Here is a 22,106-nt window from a genome sequence, read left to right on the forward strand (position 1 = left end):
GGTCCAAAAACAGCACTGAGGCCTTTGAAGTGTGAGGAGACCTGAACTGGACCACCAGAGACGACCAAATATTAGAGAGGAACTAAGTACTTTTACTCACTCAGTGTTCTTCTCCTCTACTGCATTCCAGAGGAAAATCTGCTGTTTACTGCAGGTGACAACAAGCAGTAGTGACCGCTGACCTCTCTGACCTCAGGAACACCCACACACACAGCCACCCACCCACACACACACACACACACACACCCACACACACACACACACACACACACACACTCATGCACACACACACCGAGGTGAGAACCTCATCTCCTTGGTGGAGGTAATGGAGGTAATGGTAAGGACAATAACATGATCTGAAGCTCTTGGTCGTCTGATGTGATGTCTCACCCGCTCCATTTAGAAACTGGATCAAACTGAGCTGTTTTTTTCTGCACTTGTTTCCAATAATAAATCTCCGTGGAGACCAGCGGGAAGCCAAAAACTAAATTATAACATGCAAGAAGTGAAAAGTGCAGATTTGACATCATACAGCTTCGGCTTGGCCTCGCCGTGTGACGCCGCTCGGAGTCGGCATAAGACTTCCTGTTCACACACAATTTCTGCATCTTACCCATCAACAGCAAGGAGATCAAAGAGCTGCTTATGAGATGGATCCTGGAGCCGTGTTCCTCTGTGAGCATCCAGATCAGCTCCAGGTTTTCCCAGAGTCCCAGGATGCACAGAGACTCGTCTCTCGCTGCTCTAAGGAGAAAACACATGTTCAGCTTGGCAGCGCCCAATTCCCCTGATTTCACTGCTAATGATTCTGGTCTGTGGACCACTGCAGAGACAAAAGGCAGACTACTGCATGGAATGTGTGTGTGTGCGTGTGTGCGTGTGTAGATTTCCCTGCAGGGTAACAATGTAGAGACGACTAACGCTGCATTCACACGTTCACATTCCAGGCTGAACTTCCCCAAATCCAACACTGCCATGTTCAGGCGACCCGGGGCTGCGTTCTCTCCACACGTCTCCACTTAGGATGTAGAAGTGATACGAGAACTCCTTAAGTTCACACATAAAATGACACACATGGCTGCTGATCATACATGTTCACATTACTTGATCAGGGTGCAGTCTAGCAGACCTGATTCCATCTGGTCCCCTGTGGGTCCATGTGGTGCCGATAAGCTGGGAGAGATCTGGAGACGAGGAATCTGGAGAGACTGAGTGAAGCAGTGATCAGGACCTCTCAGGTGAAACCAAACCCAACCAAACCAATTAAACCTTAAAGCCACAACAAAACCACACGTTTCCCTTTTGGAGCTCATACTGCAAATCTACAGCTTCACTTTGATGGACTTATGTTGACTTTAGACATGACAGGAAGCCTAACAGGAAATCTCACCTGGTGGAGTCCACATGAACAACACCTGGCAGAGGGACGAGGCGTTCAAGTGCACGTGTTCATTTTCCAGTTTACAATGAGCGCTTGAACTCAGCTCGGCCTCACAGCGTGTCATAAAGAAGCATGAAGGCTATCAGAGCACGCTGACACTGGCGGGAGTGTGTGTGGCTCAGCAGCCCTTCAGCACGGACCACCAAAACTCTCTTTTTTTTTACAAAGCAGACTAAAATAAAGGCTTCATTTATTCCCCCATCGTTTCTTTCTCCTCCGGTTAGTTTTTCCTGCCTTCCTTGTCTGTGGCAGTGGAACAGTCAATATATTTCAGGCAGAGTTTGGCTGCAGGAAGCTGCCAGGCCGCCTGGACCCGCCGTACCTCCGATTCCCCGCCGACACCCAACATTTTCTCTAAAAGAACCCATTTACAGCGAGATGATGGAGGACGTCTGAGGAAACACACGGCTTTCGTTATCTTGCAGGGAAAGCTCCCGGACTCATTCAGCCGCTTGTTGTCCAGTGACTCAGAGGAATTCAGACAAATGGAGGCTGAGTCACACACACAAACAGAAACAGCCCAGCACATTTACATTCACATTTACTGTGTGTTACTCCAAATGTACCATCAGGAGGCAGGAGCTTCAGTTGTGTGTAGATTCACATTTTCAAAATGGGATTAACCCCAAAAAGTGGCATCATAAATTCCATATGAATATATTGACACAGCATTTTCTGCAATCAATTGTATGAATTAGAATTTTTTGATAAATGTTTTTGTTAAAAGAAAAACCTCAGCTTATACAAAGTCAATTTCTAGGATGATTTCAATAGTATTTTATCTAAATTGGATGGTTTCTTCCTTTATTCTGTCTTTTCTAATTTCTTGTCTAATTATTCTCTCTTTCTTTCTCTTACATCATTTGTTTTGTCCCTCCTTCTCTTCTTCTTTCAACCTAATAAGTCCCAATGTCCTTGCTCGAGTACAACTAGATGACTTAAATACTTCCTCCAGCCCACAGTAGCTGTACGTGAGTGTTGTATTTTCCCGTGTTTTTGAAACGGGTTATGACACATGAGCTCATCTTGGGTCACGTTAACGTTCCTAAAGACACACCCAGTTTGTCGCAGAGGACGTGGGCTGTTACGTAAGGCGTCCCGTTTGAAGTCCGTCCAGATTCATTGGTTCTGAGGCCCCAGAAAAGCTCGATACAGCTTCGCCTCTTGGATTGATGATAACTGGACCCCTCCTCAGTCCTGATCCTAGTCCAGGAAGCTTTCATCTAAAATCTCATTCTGATGAAACAGGCTGTCAGCTCCTATAGAGGCCACAATGAAGCTGCAAACTGGACACACAGAGGGAGCTTTATTCCCAGGGAGGGGGCACTAAATACTCATTAAAGACAGAAAAAAGCTGGGAGGGCTTTGAACTTAGTGCCCATTGGTATCTGTTACAACACTCCACTCACTCACAGGGGTTTGGCAGTGAAGAAGAAGAAGAAAAAAACGAGTCTGCATTCATGGCGCCAGGATGCTTGGGAATCAGGAAGAGGAGGGCAAGGACAGTAGAGGGTCTTCAGGGTGATGGAAGAGAAGACCAGCGGTGGGAGAAAGTACTCCCATATTGAGAGTAAGTAAAAGTAACAGTACAACTCTGGAAAGAAATACTTGATTGCACGTAAAAGTCAACGAAAGTAAACGTCATTGTGATGAAGAATGGAGTGAAATCCTGCACATGTTCTCAGGTCAGTGGAAGAAGGAAAGCATGAAACAGACAGAAGGAGAAAAAATGACAGAAGAGGGGGAGACGAGTCCAGTAGTTTAGTCTCACTGTCAGAGGATCAGAGGCGGCAGAGGGAAGGTGGAACTTAAGGAGAACGGAAGAAATGGAAAAGCAAAGAAGGAAGGAGACAAGACGGGATAAAAGGGAAGTGATGGACAGAATGAAGTAATGAAGGAAATGAGAAAAAAAGGGAAGGCATTCTCGGCAGGTCCCCTGTAGGTGCCCCATAGGTCCTCTGTAGGTCCTCTGTATTTTCTCTATGGGTCCTGTGGAGGTCCTCTGTGTGTCCCCCATAGGTCCTCTGTAGGTCCTCTGACTGTCCCCTGAAGGCCCTCTGGAGGTCCTCTGTGTGTCCCCTGTAGGTCCCCTGTAGGTCTTCTGTGGGTCCCCCATAGGTCCTCTGTAGGTCCTCTGTGTGTCCCCTGTAGGTCCTCTGTAGGTCTTCTGTGGGTCCACCATAGGTCCCCTGTAGGTCCTTTGTGTTTGGAGCAGGCACTTTATGAAATTGTCATCCTTGGACCGATCCTGTCCTCAGCTCCTCAGCAGGGTGAACCCAGCGCGCCCTCTGCTCGCCTCCACCTGCCAGCTGGACCCTCTCAGCCTTGGTGCCCTGTGTGGTTTGAGACTTTGCCACTCTGTGCTCAGCTCTTGGAAGGCCTGAGGATCCACAAAGCCCCCCAGCCTCCCCCGGCCTCTTCCAGGCCGCACAACAGTAAACCTGGCAGAGGCAGAGACCAGACTGTGGTCGGGTCTAAACCTCCTGCCCTCTGAGCCTGTGAGGGTCCCTTCTGTGTCTGCACACACACACACACACACACACACACACACACACACACACACAGGCTGGTGCTCTGGAGCCTGATGGACAGACAGGTGCTTTAACAGGAAGGTGAGTAGATCTATGAGATAAACATATATTATTCAAATACAGTATATCTTTGAAATACCCATAGTTATTCTAAAGGGGACAAGTCAGGTTTGTGTATTTTCACTGAGTAAATGTACTGTAATTAAGTAATGTGAAGACAAATACAGAACACATATTATTAAATGTACAGTGATTCACTACTGCATTTATCAAAATTATGGAAAATAATTAACAGACGTTTCACAATCAGCCACAGTATTTGTCCTGTAACAACATTTATCAAGAGAAAATACTGCAGTGAAATATGCAGCCTACTGGGAAAATATTTGTGTCATTTATTTGTCTGATTCACTTTTTAATTACGAATAAAAATGTGGAAAAATAAAGTTGTGATGTCAAAGTTTTCCTGGTGATGAAACATGAAGCTACAGTGTATTTTGTCTCTGCCACTAGAGGACGACAAAGTCCTGTTCATACCAAAACATATAATATACTCGATACTTTCAAGATTAAACACATCAATAATATAGTTGTTATTTCTCTCCTCCTCCCTTCATTCTTTATATCTTTCCTTCCATATTTCCTTTCCTTCTTTCACACTAATAAAATGTGAATGCAGGACTTTTTACTTGTAACTGAGTATTTTTCCCACTTCTAGTTCTGCTACTTTTACTTCATTATAGACTGAAACGGATGGAATCTTTACTTTCACACTCAGAGGTGGTTAGTGCTGCACCAACACACACACACCACCTGTGTGTGACCTCCACAAACATAACTGTGTAGTTTACTTTGTGCAGGCGTGTGTGTGTGTGTGTGTGTGTGTGTGTGTGTGTGTGTGTGTGTGTGTGTGTGTGTGCGTGTGCGTGTGTGTGCGTGTGTGTGTGTGTGTGTGTGTGTGTGTGTGCGGGCCGTCAGCGCCCCGCCGCTTCATGAAAACTATTTCATCTGTGTAGGAGAGTCGATTTCACACACTTACGTCTGCTCCAAAGCTCAGCCTGTTACATTTAATGGCCTCTAAATTCTTTGATTTACCGTCTTCACAATGAGTTCCACAGGGAAACTGGAGAACATTTCAATATATTCCAAACACTCTTTTAATTCCAACAATAAACGCAGCAATATATACTGAGTTTCTTTGTATGGAAATGATTTCTGAACCTATAACCTGTTTCCTGTCCGAAATGTGCTGCTCACAAATAACAGAAAATGTTCCGACTCAGGATCCGGCTCATAAACATTTGCCTGTATATTAGAATTTAATTAAGCGTCAGAATGGACAGTTTGAGTCTCATTTGTGCTGTGTTGTGTTTGGACAGAGTGGGACAGAGCTCAGGCTGAGCTCAGCGTGTTCTTTGGAGGGTATCTGTAATGATTTTACATGTTTATGACTGTGACTCATTCTAAAGAATGTTTTCCATCACTGAGTGAGGTCTTTCTGCAGCCACACACACACACACACACACACACACACACACACACACACACACACACACACACACACACACGCCCATGAGGCTGCTGCCCACCCAACTGTACACAGCACCACTTACACTGTATAAATATGATTTACCAGCAGGCTGCCAAGCAATGAGACAAACTTCACATTCTAACCAGCTTCATTCAGACCAGCGTAGTCAGTTTAACTGTCCGTCTGTCTGTCCATCCCTGTATCCATCTGTCTGTCTGCACACAGTCATACATCCATCCACCAGTGAAAACTTCTTTATTGGTCCTTTTATGGCTTCATTGCTGAGGTAACACTGCCATCTACAGTTGGCTTAATGGAATTAATCAGTCTGCCTCCACCAAACTACAGCTTACACATTAAACATATCTACAGATGAGAAGGGAGAACTGAAACCCTGTTGCCCCTGTGGACGCAGAGTCCAGGGTGACATCAGTGTTGTTGGTTCAATGATCTCGTAGGTACAGTTTTTACAGGACGATGTCAAATAGCAATGTAGGCTGGATGGGATAAGGGGCATGCCTGGCAGGTCCCCTGTTGTAGTGTGAAATATTCTGAAAGAATGTTATTTGTATGGACACTGGCCTGTGGCGATGAGTACAATAATCTAATCCAGCTGCTGAAATTGATTCAGAAGCCAAATTGCTTCACTATTGCAAATAAACATCCTCATTCTAAACTGTCGAAGGCTTTTTCAGCGTGCAGGGAGATTACATCTCTGGTGAAATGATAGGGTGAGAGGAGTGAAAAATATTTCAGAGGGTACAAGTGTTAAAAAAATAGTTTTCGACCTTTAATGAAGCCATTTAGTTGGCCAAGACTTCAATATCTGCTTTTAATAGGGATAGAGGTCTATATGAGACACAGGTGGTGGGGTCTTTGTCTTTTCTAAGGAGAAGAGCTATTGAAGCTCGACACAACGTGGGAGGAAGTGAGCCCTTCTCTATAGGGATTCATTAAACATCAAAAGAAGTAGGGGTGCAAGTTTAGTACTGAATTTCTTGAAGAACTCCATCGCGGCCTGGGGCTTTGTTAGATTGCATCGCTCTGATTGAGGAGTGTAACTCTGCAAGAGAAAGTGGACAATCCAGAGCCGTCGCACTGTCGGCTTTGATGTTTGGGAATTTAAGATTGGCAAGGAACCGATTCATCTCTGGTGTCGTGTGTGGTGGGAAATTCGGACTTGTAAAGGGAGTAGAATTATTTAAATGTGTATTTCACCTATAAAGTGCCTCTGTGTAGCAACAGTCCTCGTTTACGGCCATACCAACCTGAACACGCCCGATCTCGTCCGATCTCGGAAGCTAAGCAGGTTCGGGCCGGGTTAGTACTTGGATGGGAGACCGCCTGGGAATACCCGGTGCCGTAAGCTTTTGTGCCCTCTGAGCAGAAGGGGGCGCTGTTTCTCCTTCAATGCAATTTCAGGAATTATTGCCGCTGTAACTCGGTGCCACTTTTTACATTTCACTCAATGCTGCACAGCTATACAAACGTACAATAACATTTAAGAAGCTTTAAAATGGAACATGACTGTAAACTTCTGCAATTGCCAAATTAACATTATTGTTAAATTTGGAAAGATATATGAAAGCATATATTCAGAAAATTAGTATCGCACATGGCCAGAGGTCAGCTGTTATTACTACTAGTCATGGATTCTGTTCATTACTAGTATTTCTACTAAACAAGACAGGAGTGTGTAATTGTGTGCCACCGTTCAAACACAAGGTGCTTTAGGAATGGACTCCCAATTTAATTGAAAGACTCCAGCTGTATAGTGGAGAAAATAAATCACACAAAATCTGTGGCTGAAATGTATACATTGAAAGCTGGGATTAAGGTTTAAGAAGAAAAAAGTTTATTTCCATGGGGTCAGTACTGGTGATGTTAGTTTGAGTACTGACTTTGGGTGTCAGACTGGAGGTGGTTTGTCATTTTAACTGGTGTGCTAATATACGGCTGGCTTTATCGCCGTGTTCGGAGTAAGTGGCTCGGGTTTGTATGGGTAAATGCTGAAAGTCATTGGTGGGGACGAGATCATAGTTAATAGTTAAGGCGTTTCTTAAGAAGTTCTGGGTAGGGGCCGGATGCGCACTCTTGTTGAGGTTGATGGTGGGTGAGTTTGATAACCTTGGTGTTGCATTTGTTATTGGAGTCAAATAGGAAATCATTTGACCTCTAAGGAATGATTTCAGCAACTCCCAGAGCAATGACTGAAGTAGAGTCATCTTTGTTTAACGAGTCCATTTATATTCTCATCTTACTATAAAATGTATCAAGTAATAAATCACAAACTATAAAAGCTTCCAATTTGTGTCAGATAGTTTGGAACTTGACTTGTATAATAAACTTCAATCTTTTTCTGCCTTTGTTTTTCCTCTCCCCTGTGCGTCACTATGGATACTGTTCAAATGACCTCAATACAAACAAAGGCTTGGTTCATCATCCTTCAAAAATAAATGCCACTTATAAAAACAAAGACATGCTTCTGTTTTCGACAACAGTCGTTTTATTTTGTCCCGCACAAAATGAAAAAGCAGATTTAGAAGAAGGTGTTTGGTCTCTTGGTGGTGAAGCGGGGCTTGTGCTGGCGGCGCAGCACCCTGTGGGGCAGTGGGAACTTGATCTTGGAGTCCTGCAGAGTCAAACAAGAGGAAGATCAGACAAAACAAATCACAATGTTTGAGTCCATCCGCTCTCTTTGGGATCTGTGGCCAGGTTCTAAACCGCCAGGAGTGAAGATGGAAGCTTCAGACCTGGAAGAGGAATCTGGCCTTTAATCTGGGCGGCTTTTGATGCTGGAACTGACAGAGAGACAGTCCAGAGAGAGAGCCGCCGAGTCACAGTCAGACCGTCTAGACTGCAGGAGTCTGGGTCAAGTCACTAATTTTGGTCAATGCCCGATGGCATTACTATGGAGACGTGCTGCAACTTCAGGACCATGAGGGTTGATTTTACTCCAATTATTAACATTAACTCAAATTCTTTAAAGCTCATCTGAATAAAAACAGTAAACCTCCATGTTTCCACGTATTGGAAAACAACTTTACATTCTGTGACTTGACCTCCATAAACATTAACAACCAAAGTGCTCTCAGAGAGAAACACGCACAAACACACACTTACGTGGAACTGCTTGATGGCAGGTCTGCGACACTTGTTGGCAGCGATCACTTGCACCTTCATGATCTGGATGGAGTGAGCACGAGCACGGTGACGAGCTCCCATATCACGATCTGACAGGGGGAACGAGAGCACAGAGACACGGTGAGTTCAGGGACACGAGAGAGAAGGTGCCAGGCGGGGGGGGGGGGAGAAGAGAGACACTTACAGCACTGGGTGACAGCTCCAGACGTGGTCAGGTCCCTGTACTCCCTGTACATGTTGTGGGTGCCACTGCGGGAGTCGTAACGCAGCCAGATACCAAAGTTCTTCACCTTCAGGGGGGACTTCTCATGGACCTGGAGACATGGAAAGCGCCATCAGGTAAGAACAGATCATCAAAGACTCAACACAGACAATTACAACACGTTCAGCACAGTGTGTGTGCTGTGTGTATCAGTCCTAATGTGTGTGGAACCTTGGATTCACTTTCTGAGGCACATCAGCATGAGAAAGGCGACAAGGTTCAGTGACTGTCTGCACGCCGGACTAGGTCACGACACGGAGCGACGTGACCATTGGGTTAGGGTGCATGAGGTGTGGAGGTGGGTGTACATCTCAGGAGGTCATGGAATCATCTGGAGTGAACCTCATACCAGAGCTGCAGTTACTTAGATACTCTAGGATTAAATGATGAGTGCAATAGTTTAAGAAATCTCACTAAAATGTGATTTTTTTGGTGTTTCCAGTGCACTTCATGAAGGTGCAGAGCTCAGACTGAATACATCACATCAGCTACATGTAACTACTTTCTATTCCTGTAATCCAGTCAGAGTACATCAGAGTGTGTGCAGACGTACTGACTTGACACTTGAACATGGTTCCACTTTACGTACCAGACCACAATAGACCGTCTCTCCGTTGGCCTTCTTCATCTTCCTCAGCTGGGAGACGAAGTACCAGAAGCGGGACTTGGCCACCACATGGTTGGGGGCGAAGATCCTCATGCGGTACAGGGGGGGTGCTGGGTTCTTGGCAGAGGGCAGCAGGCGCCCGATGACTTTGTACTCCCTAAGCTGGGGGCAGAGAGAGACTGTTAGGTTGCGTTCAGCACGGAGGAGCATTTGGGAGCGTTGATACAATCACATGTGGAACCTTGGATTCACTTTCTGAGGCACATGAGCATCAGAAAGGCGACAAGGTTCAGTGGCTGTCTGCACGCCGGACTAGGTCACGACACAGAGCGACGTGACCATTGGGTTTGGGTGCAACATTACAGGAAGAAGGACAAGCTGGACTTTCATTTCTCTGCAGTCACACAAACTGATTAAGCTTTCTCAATTTAGGAGGATTTGTTACATTGTTTCAGTGTTGATTGTGCACTAAAATCAATATGCAAATGATCAATCTGTAAATCAAAGTAGTTTCATCAATAGTGTTGACAATAATTTGCTCCATTTTCCTGCTTTCAGATTATATTAACAGAGATTTGAGCTGGAAAAGCAGGAAACGCCTCATGTGGATTACGTTTCAACATTTTGATCACTGAGCTTGTCACGTGTCATCTTTACCATCACTTCACTGACAGCGTCAGTGCTACTTGGGGATCGTACTAAACTGCGACGACCTGATTAAGATTGATCAGTTCGGGACTTTGTGGACAAACCGATGCTCATCCTAGCTCGTTATTAGCAACACGTTTCACGCGTCCACAGCTGCTCCGGGTCCTGATAAAGCAGGCTACTTCATGATCATTTTGATTCATTACAAACGTAGTTTAGAAGTTTTAAAGGGGAAAGCACATGGACCCGCCAGAGCCCGGTCGGGATTCGAGTCCGTTTCGAGCTTGGGCACTCACGGCCACGGGCACACATTTCGCCAGCACACCGGCGGCTGACGACGCACACGGCTGAGCGGTAGCGAAGCAAGTTTGGGACACGTTTACATCATTCAAAACGGAATACTTTACTTCGGGCGCGGCTGTTGGTGTGAATAAGTATTTATGTGGAGCCAGGCGGAATTACACCGAGTCCCATTTTGAGCCACATGGTGCAGCGGACGCCATGTTGTAGCCGCAGAAACATAGCGCCGATAAAGACTAAAATCAACACTACATGCTACTCGTAAAACCACCGTGAGGGACTCGGTCGATACATGTTAACGTTATCTTGAAGTATGAGCCCAAACAGACCGTGTTCTATAAGCAGAAAAGCATAAATAAAGACATTTACGTACAGTGCCAGACGCCTTCATGGTGTCTCTCCGATGCCACAGTAAAAGAGGAAGTAGAAAGGCGGAGCGTGCTTACGTCACCTCCGGCACGAGGAGGCGGGGCCACAGTACCGTAACGATTTAAACACATATACATAACATACATTACATTGTTTAGTTTGGATATCATAATTGTAATTATAAACAATATAAATTGAAATTGATCCATCATATTTAGAATGAATTTCATGCTTTGTTATTTTTCAAAACTTTATTAACGCAACATAATTTCAAAATTACTAATCGAAAATACACAGTCCCAAGTAAATATTAATCCAACATCTCAGAAATAAAATAGCCTTCATTTATGTTATCTGTTAAACATCTGTTAATGAGACCAACCCTCCTGTCAAACATACCTGTGGTCGTGGCCTGACATGTTTGACATGCATGTTATTATTAAAGCCATATTGTCTGATTTATGTGGTATGAGGCAAAAAGATTTACATAATTGTCCAAATCTTAGGACATGGCTCGCCTGGATTCCACAAACACATCATCAGGTGTCTCATTCCGACATGTTCCACGGTTGATTTGATCAAAGACACGTAAGATTAAACGCCACATTACAGCTACTGGCCCTTAATTATTACATTACATTACATTACGAGCATTTGGCAGACGCTTTTTATCCAAAGCGACTTACATTACATTACATTACCACCCTTCGCAGAGGGGGGAGCAATTGAGGGTTCCGTGCCTTGCTCAGGGGCACCTCAGCAGGGGCTCAAACCGGTGACCCTCCGGTTCCCAAGCGGAAGCTCTACCCACTGAGCTACTGCCCCCCTTAATTATGTATATGCGTTCACATGCAATACACATATTGAAGACATTGAAGTTTTCCACACTGGGGTTAACCAGGTGTAAAGGCGTGAGGGGAGAAATCTTAATGTCCTTGACTACTTGGCCAGTTTTCCACACAGTCCAGTCCACTTTGTCTGCCATGTAATTCCGCAGTACACACTCTCTGACAGTGGGTGGCAGTATGCCCGGTTCGTATTTCAATGCAAAGAAGAAGAAGGAGGCCCGGGTGCTTCCGCTGAGTGGACACGCCGCCGCGGTGAACGAGAAGACGCTGTGCGGCTACGAGCACATTTCTAGAGGCTTCCTGCGGCTCCACGATGCTGTGACGGAGCCGAACACCCGGACTGTTGCCCCTCACTAAGGTGAGTGTCCCCCCCAGCGCCGCGCTGCCCCGGCGGCGGAGCCTCGGCTCATCCCCGCTGGGTGTTTTCTCCACGCTGATGTGAGTGAGCGGAGCGAGCGAGGATGCGGCGAAACGAGCAGCAGCAGCAGCCCGTAAAACGGCAACAAAGCTGCTCTGCGCTCCCTAAACACCTTCCGAGTGTCTTTTGTCAAGATTGAATATGAACCCGGGATTGAGTATAAGTATGTCTGTGTGCGCGCGCCTGTGTATGTGTGTGTGATGTGACCGCGGCTAGGTGGCTAAGCTAACTTGGCAGACAGTTAGCAGCAGTCAGCTCTTGACTGTCAACTTTTCCAGCAGGGATCCGGTTTAAACTCGTCACGGCTCCGCACCGACACAAACCAGCGTCAGGTTTAACCCTGTAAGACGTTTTTGACTCTGGACATGTTTACATTGAGCCGGTATTCAGCCCTATGTCGGTGTGTACGTGGAGTGATGTCACTATGGCTCAGGTAGTTGACGCTGCGTTGCATCATGTGGACTGTGTCACAGTTTAAAGAAGCTCTGAACGTTTATGACTTCATATGTTTATGATTATTCTGTAAATGCTCATCTGGATCTGTTATGTTACATTGGCTGTACATGTTAGAATATGTCAGAACATGAATGAACATTAATGACACGTGAAATTAAGAAAAGCCCAACAATGATTTATTGACTAGTAACGTCTTAGATACAAACATTTTTGGAGGAGAGTTGTGAAGGCTGAGGCTGAGTGCTAATATGACAGGTACTCTAAATACAAATAACGAAGTTTTGATCATTGAATCTCACATTTTGTGGCTATTATTGATGAGGATGCGTCAGTCAGCTGTCAACACAGAAGAGCTCACAAACAATCTATTAACTAAATGTACTTTATATATAGTGTTTGAAACAATGTAATTGTATTGGACTATGGGGTCAATTGTGAGAATGACAGTAAATGTACTTGACATACATTTAGAAAAATGGATATAAATTAGATTCACAGATGTGTCACGGCTTTGGTAAACCTAAGTCGAAGTTACTTATATAAATGTTTAATAACGAAACTCAAAATGCCAGTCAGACGTTGTTGTGTCGCCTCTCGTTCAAACATCCGTATGGAATCTTCTGGTGGCAGAGATTCACTGCAAATATCACGTGACTCTTTCAAAAGGCGGCGACTGCTGCAGTTTCACCTCCTGCCAGCAGGTGTCAACACTGAGTAAAAATGTCGTAGTTTCTAAGCCTCTAAATTGTCACCCGTAATTACAAAAGTGTCAGACCCTAAAGCTGCTTAAATAAACAAAAGTGATGTTTTCAGCTAACAAAGTGATTTCATCCAACTAACAAAGTGATGTCATCACTGCTATAGTGTGACAATTTACACATTGTTAAATAAGAGATAAGGGAATACTTTATTTATCCCAAGGGAAATTGTTGTGCAACAGTTGCAGTACAAGTATGGTAACATGATAAATAATTATACTGATTGACATGATCATAAGTAACTACAACTTATAAAACGTACACATATGGTATATAAGATCAACGTGTTGTGCTTTTAATAGTCCAAAGAAAGAAAAGGGGAGGAGCTCAGGTATGTCCCTACTGCTCATCCCCCAACCCGAGGTAGATGAACTGTAAAGTCTGATGGCCACAGGAAGGAAGAATTACCTGCGGTGCATCTGGTAGGAATGAGTCTTGTACTGAAGGTGCTCCTGTATGAGGTCAGCACTTGGCGCAGAGTGTAAGAGTTATTGTCAATGATGCTACATGCCAGGTTATTGGGCCCTGATGGAGGTGAGAGTGAGCTGATGTCTCCTGCCTCCTCCCTCTGTGTTGCAGATGAATGGACCGTGCTGCATGCTAGCAGAGAGAAGTGGACCTGCTGTGAAGGAAAGCTAACCCACGAATGGCCTGCCAGTCTGTCGCTGCAGTCATGGACGAGCAGGCCCTGCTGGGGCTCAACCCCAATGCCGACGCCTGCTACAGACAGAGGGTGAGGCCTGAAAGAGACACGCTGCCTTAAACATGGCAGCGTGTTCCACATGCGATCACCAAATCATAAGAAGCTGTGATTCATTTCAACTTGTAATAATGTTAGGCTTTTTGAAAAACAAATCATGGAGCCTTCAAACAGCTGTGGTGTGTTGGTTCAGTCACCTGCTGTGTGTGTGCTCAGGCTCTTATCAGTCAATACTACAAACAAACCACATCCCGTTAATCTCACTGCCTCATGACATCATCAGCTATACAGGTCACCTAAACAATCTAAATGTGTGCTTGTGCTTGTGTGTGTGTGTGTGTGTGTGGGTGTGTGGAGCAGGCCATGGTATACTTTGAGCAGCTGAAGGAGTCTCAGGATGCCTGGGAGGTTTGTGCAGAGGCTCTGGCTAAAGGCATTTACAAGTGAGCTTCACATCCAAACAAACCAAAGCACATTCAACAGGTGAAGGAACATGACAAGTATTTGTAACGCCAACATCTGTCTCATGTTTCAGTGACGACCACGTCAAGTTCTTCTGCTTCCAGGTTTTGGAGCATCAGATTAAGTTCAGGTAAGTTTCAGTGTGTGTGTGTGATGAGTGACTACAGGTGTGTGTCTGAGTGTGTGACTGCAGTGACATGTGTGTTCGTTTTGCAGACATGCTGGCCTGAGCGCCATGCAGCAGCAGCTCATCAGAGAGACGCTGATGAAGTGGCTGCAGTGTCAGGTAGCTGTGACTTTACATGTACTCACACACCAACAATCTGACCTTTGGCTCGCGCTGTTAGTGTGTGCGGATCTGTCGTCATGCCGTGTCCTCTCTGTGTTCTCAGCTGATGAACACTCACCCTGAGAAGCCCTTCATCAGGAACAAGGCGGCTCAGGTTTTCGCTTTGACCTTCATCATGGAATATTTGACCCACTGGCCTAAGTTCTTCTACGACATCCTGTCCCTGGTGGGTCTGAACCCTCACGGCGTGGACGTCTACCTGAGGACGCTCATGGCCATAGACGCTGAGGTGGTGGACCGAGACATCCTGCACACCCCCGAGGTAACACACAGACAAACACGCGCACCATCAGGCCTGTAGTGGATTCACATTTGTGCTGGACTTTGTAGACCCGCTGTAGATGTGTTGTCTTTGTGTCTCACTTGTTGTCAGCTTGTCTTTGTGTTCGCGCAGGAGACCCGCAGGAACACGCTGATCAAAGACACCATGAGGGAGCAGTGCATCCCCAGCCTGGTGGAGTCCTGGTTCCAGATCCTGCAGGCGTACCAGCAGAGCCACCCGGAGCTCACCTGCCAATGTCTGGAGGTGGTGGGGGCCTACGTGTCCTGGATCGACCTCAACCTCATCGCCAACGACCGGTCAGTGATCGATCTCTCTCACACACACACACACACACACACACACACACACACACACACACACACACACACACACACACACACACACACACACACACCTCCTTCAGACCTGATTCTTTTACTGTGTGTGTCTCTAGGTTTGTGAACCTGCTGCTGAGTCAGATGTCTGTGGAGGAGCTGAGGGAGGAGGCCTGCGACTGCCTGTTTGAAATTGTGAACAAAGGAATGGACCCCATGGACAAGACCAAGCTGGTGGAGTCTCTGTGCCAAGTGCTGCAGTCGGCTGGGTTCTTCAATGTGGAGCAGGTACGAGCCTGAGCCTGAGGGGCATCAGACCGTAGAAGTGTGGATGTGCAGTCATCATGAGTGTCTTTGTGCTGGAGTAAATGTGTGTGTGACGTTGCCGTACAGACTTTGGCTCGTTGGCTTTGCCATAATCTGTATGGGTAGTTGGTGCAGATAAGAGGTCTGGTTTACTTTAGAGCCGTGTGTTTGTGTTATCACAGAGGCCACACGTTGTCACGCTTCCTGGATGGTAAAATGTGGTCGTTTGTGTCTCTTCCTGTCAGGAGGAGGACGTGGACTTCCTGGCCAAGTTCTCGCGGCTGGTGAACGGGATGGGCCAGAGTCTGGTACTGAGCTGGACCAAGCTGGCCAAAGGAGGAAACCCCAAAGACACGGCAGAGACGCTGCAGGCGGTGGAGGCCAAAGTGCCGCTGCTGCTGCAGCTGCTGGTGCACGAGGACGACGACATATCTGCCAACATCGTGGGCTTCTGCTACGAGTACTTGCACGTTCTCAAACAGGTCCGACTCAGGCCTGCTCCTCAGCATCAGGGGGCAGAAACTTTCACCTCATGGCAGCTGTTTACACCTTGCTCATACTACTTACACTTCTCTCATCTTCTTCCTCTCATTCTGTCTTTGCAGCTTCCTCAGCTGACAGAGCAACAGAAAGCAAATATAGAGGTGAGACTAGAGTGTCAGTGTCGTACCCGTTTCACGCTCATGTGGTCATCGACTATAAGAGAAGCTAACGCAGCACATTTCCTCTACAGGCCATCATGCTCGCCGTGATGAAGAAACTCACATTCGACGACGAGTACAACTTTGAAAACGAGGTGAGTGTCTCTCCACAGGCCGCAGACGCTGGAGCGTAGTGAGTGCGTGAGTGAGTAACCGCTGCTGTGTGGTTGTCAGGGGGAGGACGAGGCCATGTTTGTGGAGTACAGGAAGCAGCTGAAGATGCTGCTGGACCGTCTGGCTCAGGTGTCTCCTGAGCTGCTGCTGGAGGCCGTGCGCCGAGTCTTCACCAGCACCATGCAGTAAGACGCTGACGCTGCACCTTAAAGCGCCAACACTGAGGGGTGAATAACCAAACTGTGTGTGTGTGTGTGTGCGCGTGCTTCAGGAGCTGGCAGACGGCTCGGTTCATGGAGGTGGAGGTGGCCATCAGGCTGCTCTACATGCTGGGCGAGGCTCTGCCGGTGTCTCACGGCGCTCACTTCTCTGGAGACACGGCCAAGACCAGCGCCCTGCAGGACATGATGCGGACGGTCAGTCGGAGTGTCACACACGCATTCTGGGGCATTAATGAAGGTCAGAAGTAAGGCATGTTTCTGAAAGTGTGAGTCAGGGTCTCACCTGTGTGTTCTGTGCGCTGTAGCTGGTGTCGTGTGGCGTCAGTGAGTACCAGCACTCCTCTGTGTCGCTGGAGTTCTTTGAGACCGTCGCTCGATATGAGAAGTTCTTCATCGTGGAGCCGCAGCACATTCCAAACGTTCTGGTGAGTGAAGCTTTGACATGCTAGTGTGTGTGTGTGTGTGTGTAGCAGCTCGGTGTGCCGCTCACCGCTCCTCTCTTTGCCTTCAGATGGCCTTCCTGGACCAGAGAGGCCTGAGGCACAGCAGCCCCAAGGTGAGGAGCAGAGTGGCCTACCTCTTCTCCAGATTCGTCAAGACGCTGCAGTAAGTCTGGAACAACGAGCTCACCGAGACACCAGGATCTGACGTGTTTGCTTGGAGATGCTGGAGATTGATGTGTGTGTGTGTGTGTGTTTGTTGACAGTAAACACATGAATGGCTTCATTGAGGGCATCCTGAGCAGGATCCAGGACCTGCTGAAGCTCGCTCCTCCTGTGAGTCACACCCCTCACGCGCCACCGCCACCATTACTCCTCGCACCTCATTGGTCAACTAGACCTCACAGCTGCATGAACCCTCCTCACACTCACACCAGTTGTTCTTATTTACTGATCGATCTCTCCACTCTGCTCTCCAGGAAAATGGCTTTTCGGCGTTGCTGACCAGCGATGACCAGCTGTTCATGTTTGAGACGGCCGGCGTGCTGATTGTGAACGGCGAGAGCCCCGTAGAGAGGAAGCAGGCCATGATGAGGAGCCTGCTGAGCCCCCTGATGGAGGCCTTCACCCTGCTGCTGGCCAAGCTGCCGCAGGAGACGGAGGAGGAGCGGCAGGTCGTCCTCGCCGATTGCCTGAGTCACGCCGTCGGCTTCGCCAGGTAACCAGAGACCTTATGGTCCAGATGGTTCATGCACTGAACCAGATGGTTGATGTTCTGGTCCAGATGGTTCATGTTCTGCCCGTCTAACTAGTGTCCCTGCTGTGTTACAGTCGGACGAGCAAGGCCTTCAGCAACAAGCAGACGGTGAAGCAGTGTGGCTGCACGGAGGTCTACAGAGACTGCATGCAGACCTTCCTGCCTGCACTGAGCTGCCCCGTCCAGCGGGGGTTGCTGAGGAGCTCTGTGCGCTCCTTCCTGCACAGGATGATCATCTGCATGGAAGAGGAGGTGCTGCCCTTCATCCCTGCTGCCTCTGAGCACATGCTGAAGGACTGTGAGGCCAAAGACCTGCAGGAGTTCATCCCTCTCATCAGCCAGATCACTGCCAAGTTCAAGGTACTACAGCAGGACTACAGAGTTCCTCCAGCCAGGCTCAGGGTTTTCTTTTTGTCAAACCTCTAAGTCACAGTGGGATAACGGCTGTTCTCTCTGTGTTGCCTTGGCAGCGGCATGTGTCTCCGTTCTTGCAGCAGGTCTTCATGCCGCTGGTATTGGCCATCTTTGAGGTGCTGTCGCGGCCGGCCGAGGAGAACGACCAGGCGGCTGCTCTGGAGAAGCAGATGCTGAGGAGGAGTTACTTCTGCTTCATCCAGACCATCGCCAGCAGCGGCATGAACGAAGTGATGGCCAATCAGGGTGAGGCGGCACCTCCTCGCACTCCGCTCCTACAGACACGAGATGAGTTTCTGTAGGTTTACAGGTGGTTTGATGTTGTCGTTGGCAGGAGCAGAGAACATCGAGCGAGTCGTCTTCACCATCATCCAGGGCGCTGTGGACTTCCCCGACCCAGTGGCTCAGAAGACCTGTTTCCTCATCCTGTCCAGACTGGTGGAGCTGTGGGGTGAGCAAAGGCTTCATGGTGCATTAGTGAGCTCAGAGACGAGCGGCATGTGCGTACACATGTGTGTTTGCACCACTGTCTCATGTGTGTGTGTCTGTGTGTGTGTGTCAGGAGGGAAAGACGGCATGGTGGGCTTCCCTGACTTCATCTACAAACACATCGTCCCTGCCTGCTTCCTGGCTCCTCTCAAACCGACCTTTGACCTCACAGATGCCCAGACGGTTTTGGTGAGTTTGTGTTCTTCAGTGTGAAACCACTTCAACCAGTTTGTTCCCAAAACATTCAGCTCAATCCCTTGGGTGTGTTTTCCAGACGCTGTCCGAATGTGCTCTGACACTGAAAATGATTCATCTCAAACGGGTACGACTCATCTCAAACACACACACACGCGCACTCGCGACATCACGGCTCACTGATGTGTTAATGTCTGAATGACCTTTGTGACCTCAGGGGCCGGAGTTCATCCAGTTCCTGCAGCAGGAGTATCTTCCTTCACTTCAGGTGTCTCCAGAAATCACACAGGTCAGAGAATCTTTGAGAAGCAGAACGTTTAGCTCCAAGTTATGGAATTCTCACATTCAACTCTTGATGAAGCCTCAATTATATCATCATTATATCATCATTATATTATATCAAAGTGGTCCCTAATGATCAATAATGTGTTGTGATCAGGAGCTTTGTCAGGTGCTTCAGCAGCCGGACGTCAAAGTGCTGAAGAGCTACATCAAGGTACCGGGCGTTGTCTCCTTCACCCTCACTCTTTACCTCCTTTCATGTCATATGATGAAGACCTGACCAGCTTGTGTTTGTTCCTCAGGCGTTCTTTCAGCGAGCGCGCCTGTAGCCATCAGGCCCTTCACAGGAAGTGGGAGAAGGTGCCACTTAACCAACCCAAACAGAACTTAGCATAGGAGCTGCTTTTGCACTTAATACAGAAAAAGCATAACAAAGCCCGAAGAGTCTAAGTTTGGATAAACTGAAGCCAGCGGATGGACCGGAGCGACCAGCCGTCCACGAGTGAGCCCAGCGTCAATCCACCAGGACTCAGATTCACAATGGAGAGAGAGGGAGGGAGCGAGCGAGCGAGCGAGCCAGTGGTCGGCGAGGCTGCTGATCACAAAGCGGGGAAGACTGCAGCCTGACTTCATCACTACCTGTTTGATTCATCGACCTCATCACAGGAGCGACACGGATGCTTTCATTTGCTCTGTGTGGTCAAATTGGGTCTGAAGGAATGAAAACTCAAAAGGAGATTTTCAGTTGTAAACACAATGTTCTCAGTTAACAATGACTCGTCAGTTTAGATTTGTAGCCTGTTAAGGGTTAAATAACTTCATTTTATTTGCACACATTCAGCAAATATCAGTTTGGTTGAATGATTTAGTTTAATTTTGGCCTCGGTTTTCAATTTTTGAGTCAAAGTGTTACACTAAGAACATTTTAGATTGATTGACTGATTGATTGGTTTTGCTTTGTCTTTGTTGCTGCCACAGATTGAGTTCACTAAAGAAGAAGAAAAGGGCTGAAATTAACTTGATTTAAATCGTGGCCTCGTTCTCTATGGGTGCTTTTATTTTGAAGTGGGAACCTGAAGATTATTTCAGTTTTAACTTCCTGCTCAGTTCTGGAGATGCAAATTGATACGTATTAGGAAGATTCTGTTACCTGATTGGATGTAGAGGCTCCTCCCCCTTTATTTTAGCGATCCACAGGTATTTTCCTGATTTGATATTCCACAAACTGGAATATTTGTTGCCTGATCAGCTCTTATGATTTCAGATGGAAATGAACATACGAGGAACAAAGTGTAAATAAGAGAATAAGATGTTAAAATGTAAATAAAGGTTCCAAGGTTCAACATTTTTTAAAAGAATCTTCGCGACGGACACATACGGCCTCCTGCTTTTATATCAGAGACTGAAGAGGAAGAGATGGTTAATGCAAACGATCAATACTGTGAATCAGCTGTTCAGACCCATCACGAGACTGGAGTGACTGGAAAAGTTACGTCCACGAGTCAGACCCACTTCCGAACTTGTCAAAATACTTTTCTTCCACATTGTGCTTTTCTTGCTCTTTGTCCTTTTTAAAGGCAAAACGTTTCCACTGTTCATTCAGTCTAAACTTCTTGGATGTATTTAGTTTTGATGTAGCATTTGGTTGAGACTTCCTGTTTGGCTCCCGCTCCGGTGCTTTGTTCAGATGATCCACACGCTTGTTACCTTCAGTTTGACGTCATGCTTGTGGATGTAAATGTCGATCAGACCGAATCGTCTTGTGTTCGTGGCCTCATGTTTTTACGGAGCATGTGAAGGATTTGATGGGTCACATGACAATCAAGAGTCTAAAGTTCCAAAAGTGTTTTTCTGTTTTTGCAGATTTTATGTCACCACTTGTTTGGGTTTTTTTTCTCCTTCTTAGTTTTGGTGATCAGACATTGGGTTTAGAAATATTTTCTAGGTTTTAAATTTTATTTTTAAGTATCAAAATAGAAAAATGTAGAACTTTTGGGACTGTATTTAAGATCTTTTTCTTTCTTTTTTTCTTTTCAAAGTACTCCTGAATGAAAACCATTTTTAAAAGTGACAAACCTGAAAAGCTTGTTAAATGATCAGTACATCCAGGAAGGCCAGATCAGAGCAGATCAGCTGATCCAACAGTGGAAAAGTGGTTTTATGGCTCCTTCCTTTAAAGTGTCTGCACACGGAGCCTTATCCATAATGAGACGCTGATAATGCTGTTTACACCAAACTCTAAAGTAATTATGGAGAAGAACATGCGGTAACACACATTTTGTCTCTGTTCGCCAGGTCGTCGCCTGGGAAACATCGATATCTGTGATCAGCAAATATCAGCCAGTGTTTATCAGTCAGGCTCTGCTCTTAACACTAATGCATGCACACACACGCAGTGATGTCATCAGCGTCTGACTGAACTCAGCTGTTCCTCACCGGGCCAGCCCCTGAACCACACACACATTGTCAGATCTGTTTCACTGTTCACACTGAGACTCGACCTGATAAACTCACTAAACTACAATCAGCAGTTTGAGTCCCAGTGTGAAAGCTGCCGAGCTCAGAAGGTTCCGACTCCTTCTGTCCCCTCGTATGGCCACATACACACAGGCTGTTAATGCCCGTCGGTGTGACATGTTCATGCCTCATGAATGAGTTTGATGGTGTAATGTGTTGAGGTGTGGATTTATTTTTTGATATGTTGATGAACCAGTTAGAACATCAGTTAGTACCAATAAAGTGTTTACTAACCACCACAGCCTGCAG

The 22,106-nt window shown here is 46.7% G+C and overlaps 2 protein-coding genes and 3 non-coding genes across 6 annotated transcripts; 2 read left to right on the top strand and 3 right to left on the bottom strand.

Annotated features, from left to right (window-relative positions):
- The first annotated feature begins 6,753 nt into the window (after window positions 1-6,753).
- On the top strand, window positions 6,754-6,872 carry LOC143008245 (5S ribosomal RNA). The gene has a single exon (XR_012964571.1). It is a non-coding gene; the product is annotated as a 5S ribosomal RNA (ribosomal RNA).
- Window positions 6,873-7,986: 1,114 nt separating this feature from the next.
- Window positions 7,987-10,917, bottom strand: rpl18a (ribosomal protein L18a). Its single transcript, XM_076159875.1, has 5 exons — window positions 10,838-10,917; window positions 9,499-9,678; window positions 8,832-8,961; window positions 8,627-8,736; window positions 7,987-8,135 (listed from the first exon to the last, which is right to left on the bottom strand). Exons 1-5 carry the CDS (start codon window positions 10,853-10,855, stop codon window positions 8,043-8,045), a joined length of 531 nt encoding a protein of 176 aa, XP_076015990.1. The 5' UTR covers window positions 10,856-10,917; the 3' UTR covers window positions 7,987-8,042.
- LOC143008247 (small nucleolar RNA SNORA68) lies at window positions 9,070-9,197 on the bottom strand. The gene has a single exon (XR_012964573.1). It is a non-coding gene; the product is annotated as a small nucleolar RNA SNORA68 (small nucleolar RNA).
- Window positions 9,747-9,874, bottom strand: LOC143008246 (small nucleolar RNA SNORA68). Its single transcript, XR_012964572.1, has one exon. It is a non-coding gene; the product is annotated as a small nucleolar RNA SNORA68 (small nucleolar RNA).
- Window positions 10,918-11,868: 951 nt separating the features above from the next.
- On the top strand, window positions 11,869-22,094 carry xpot (exportin, tRNA (nuclear export receptor for tRNAs)). 2 transcript variants are annotated; one of them, XM_076159709.1, is made up of 25 exons: window positions 11,869-12,039; window positions 13,893-14,046; window positions 14,374-14,456; window positions 14,549-14,605; window positions 14,692-14,761; window positions 14,868-15,086; window positions 15,198-15,403; window positions 15,541-15,709; window positions 15,973-16,209; window positions 16,333-16,371; window positions 16,461-16,523; window positions 16,603-16,727; window positions 16,814-16,958; window positions 17,069-17,188; window positions 17,275-17,369; window positions 17,470-17,539; window positions 17,683-17,921; window positions 18,035-18,320; window positions 18,431-18,620; window positions 18,709-18,825; window positions 18,937-19,052; window positions 19,138-19,185; window positions 19,276-19,347; window positions 19,498-19,554; window positions 19,643-22,094. In XM_076159709.1, the coding sequence occupies exons 2-25, from the start codon at window positions 13,960-13,962 to the stop codon at window positions 19,667-19,669; spliced, it is 2,937 nt and encodes a 978-aa protein (XP_076015824.1). In that variant the 5' UTR covers window positions 11,869-12,039; window positions 13,893-13,959; the 3' UTR covers window positions 19,670-22,094. The 2 variants fall into 2 exon arrangements, with proteins under 2 accessions (XP_076015824.1, XP_076015825.1); XM_076159710.1 differs by having other exon boundaries at window positions 11,870-12,039; window positions 15,219-15,403.
- The last annotated feature ends 12 nt before the right edge of the window (window positions 22,095-22,106 follow it).

The sequence above is a fragment of the Genypterus blacodes genome, unplaced genomic scaffold, assembly GCF_046128005.1.
Source record: "Genypterus blacodes isolate CSIRO-AG114 ecotype Tasmania unplaced genomic scaffold, CSIRO-AGI_Gbla_v1 ptg000099l_1, whole genome shotgun sequence".
Lineage (NCBI taxonomy): Eukaryota > Metazoa > Chordata > Actinopteri > Ophidiiformes > Ophidiidae > Genypterus > Genypterus blacodes.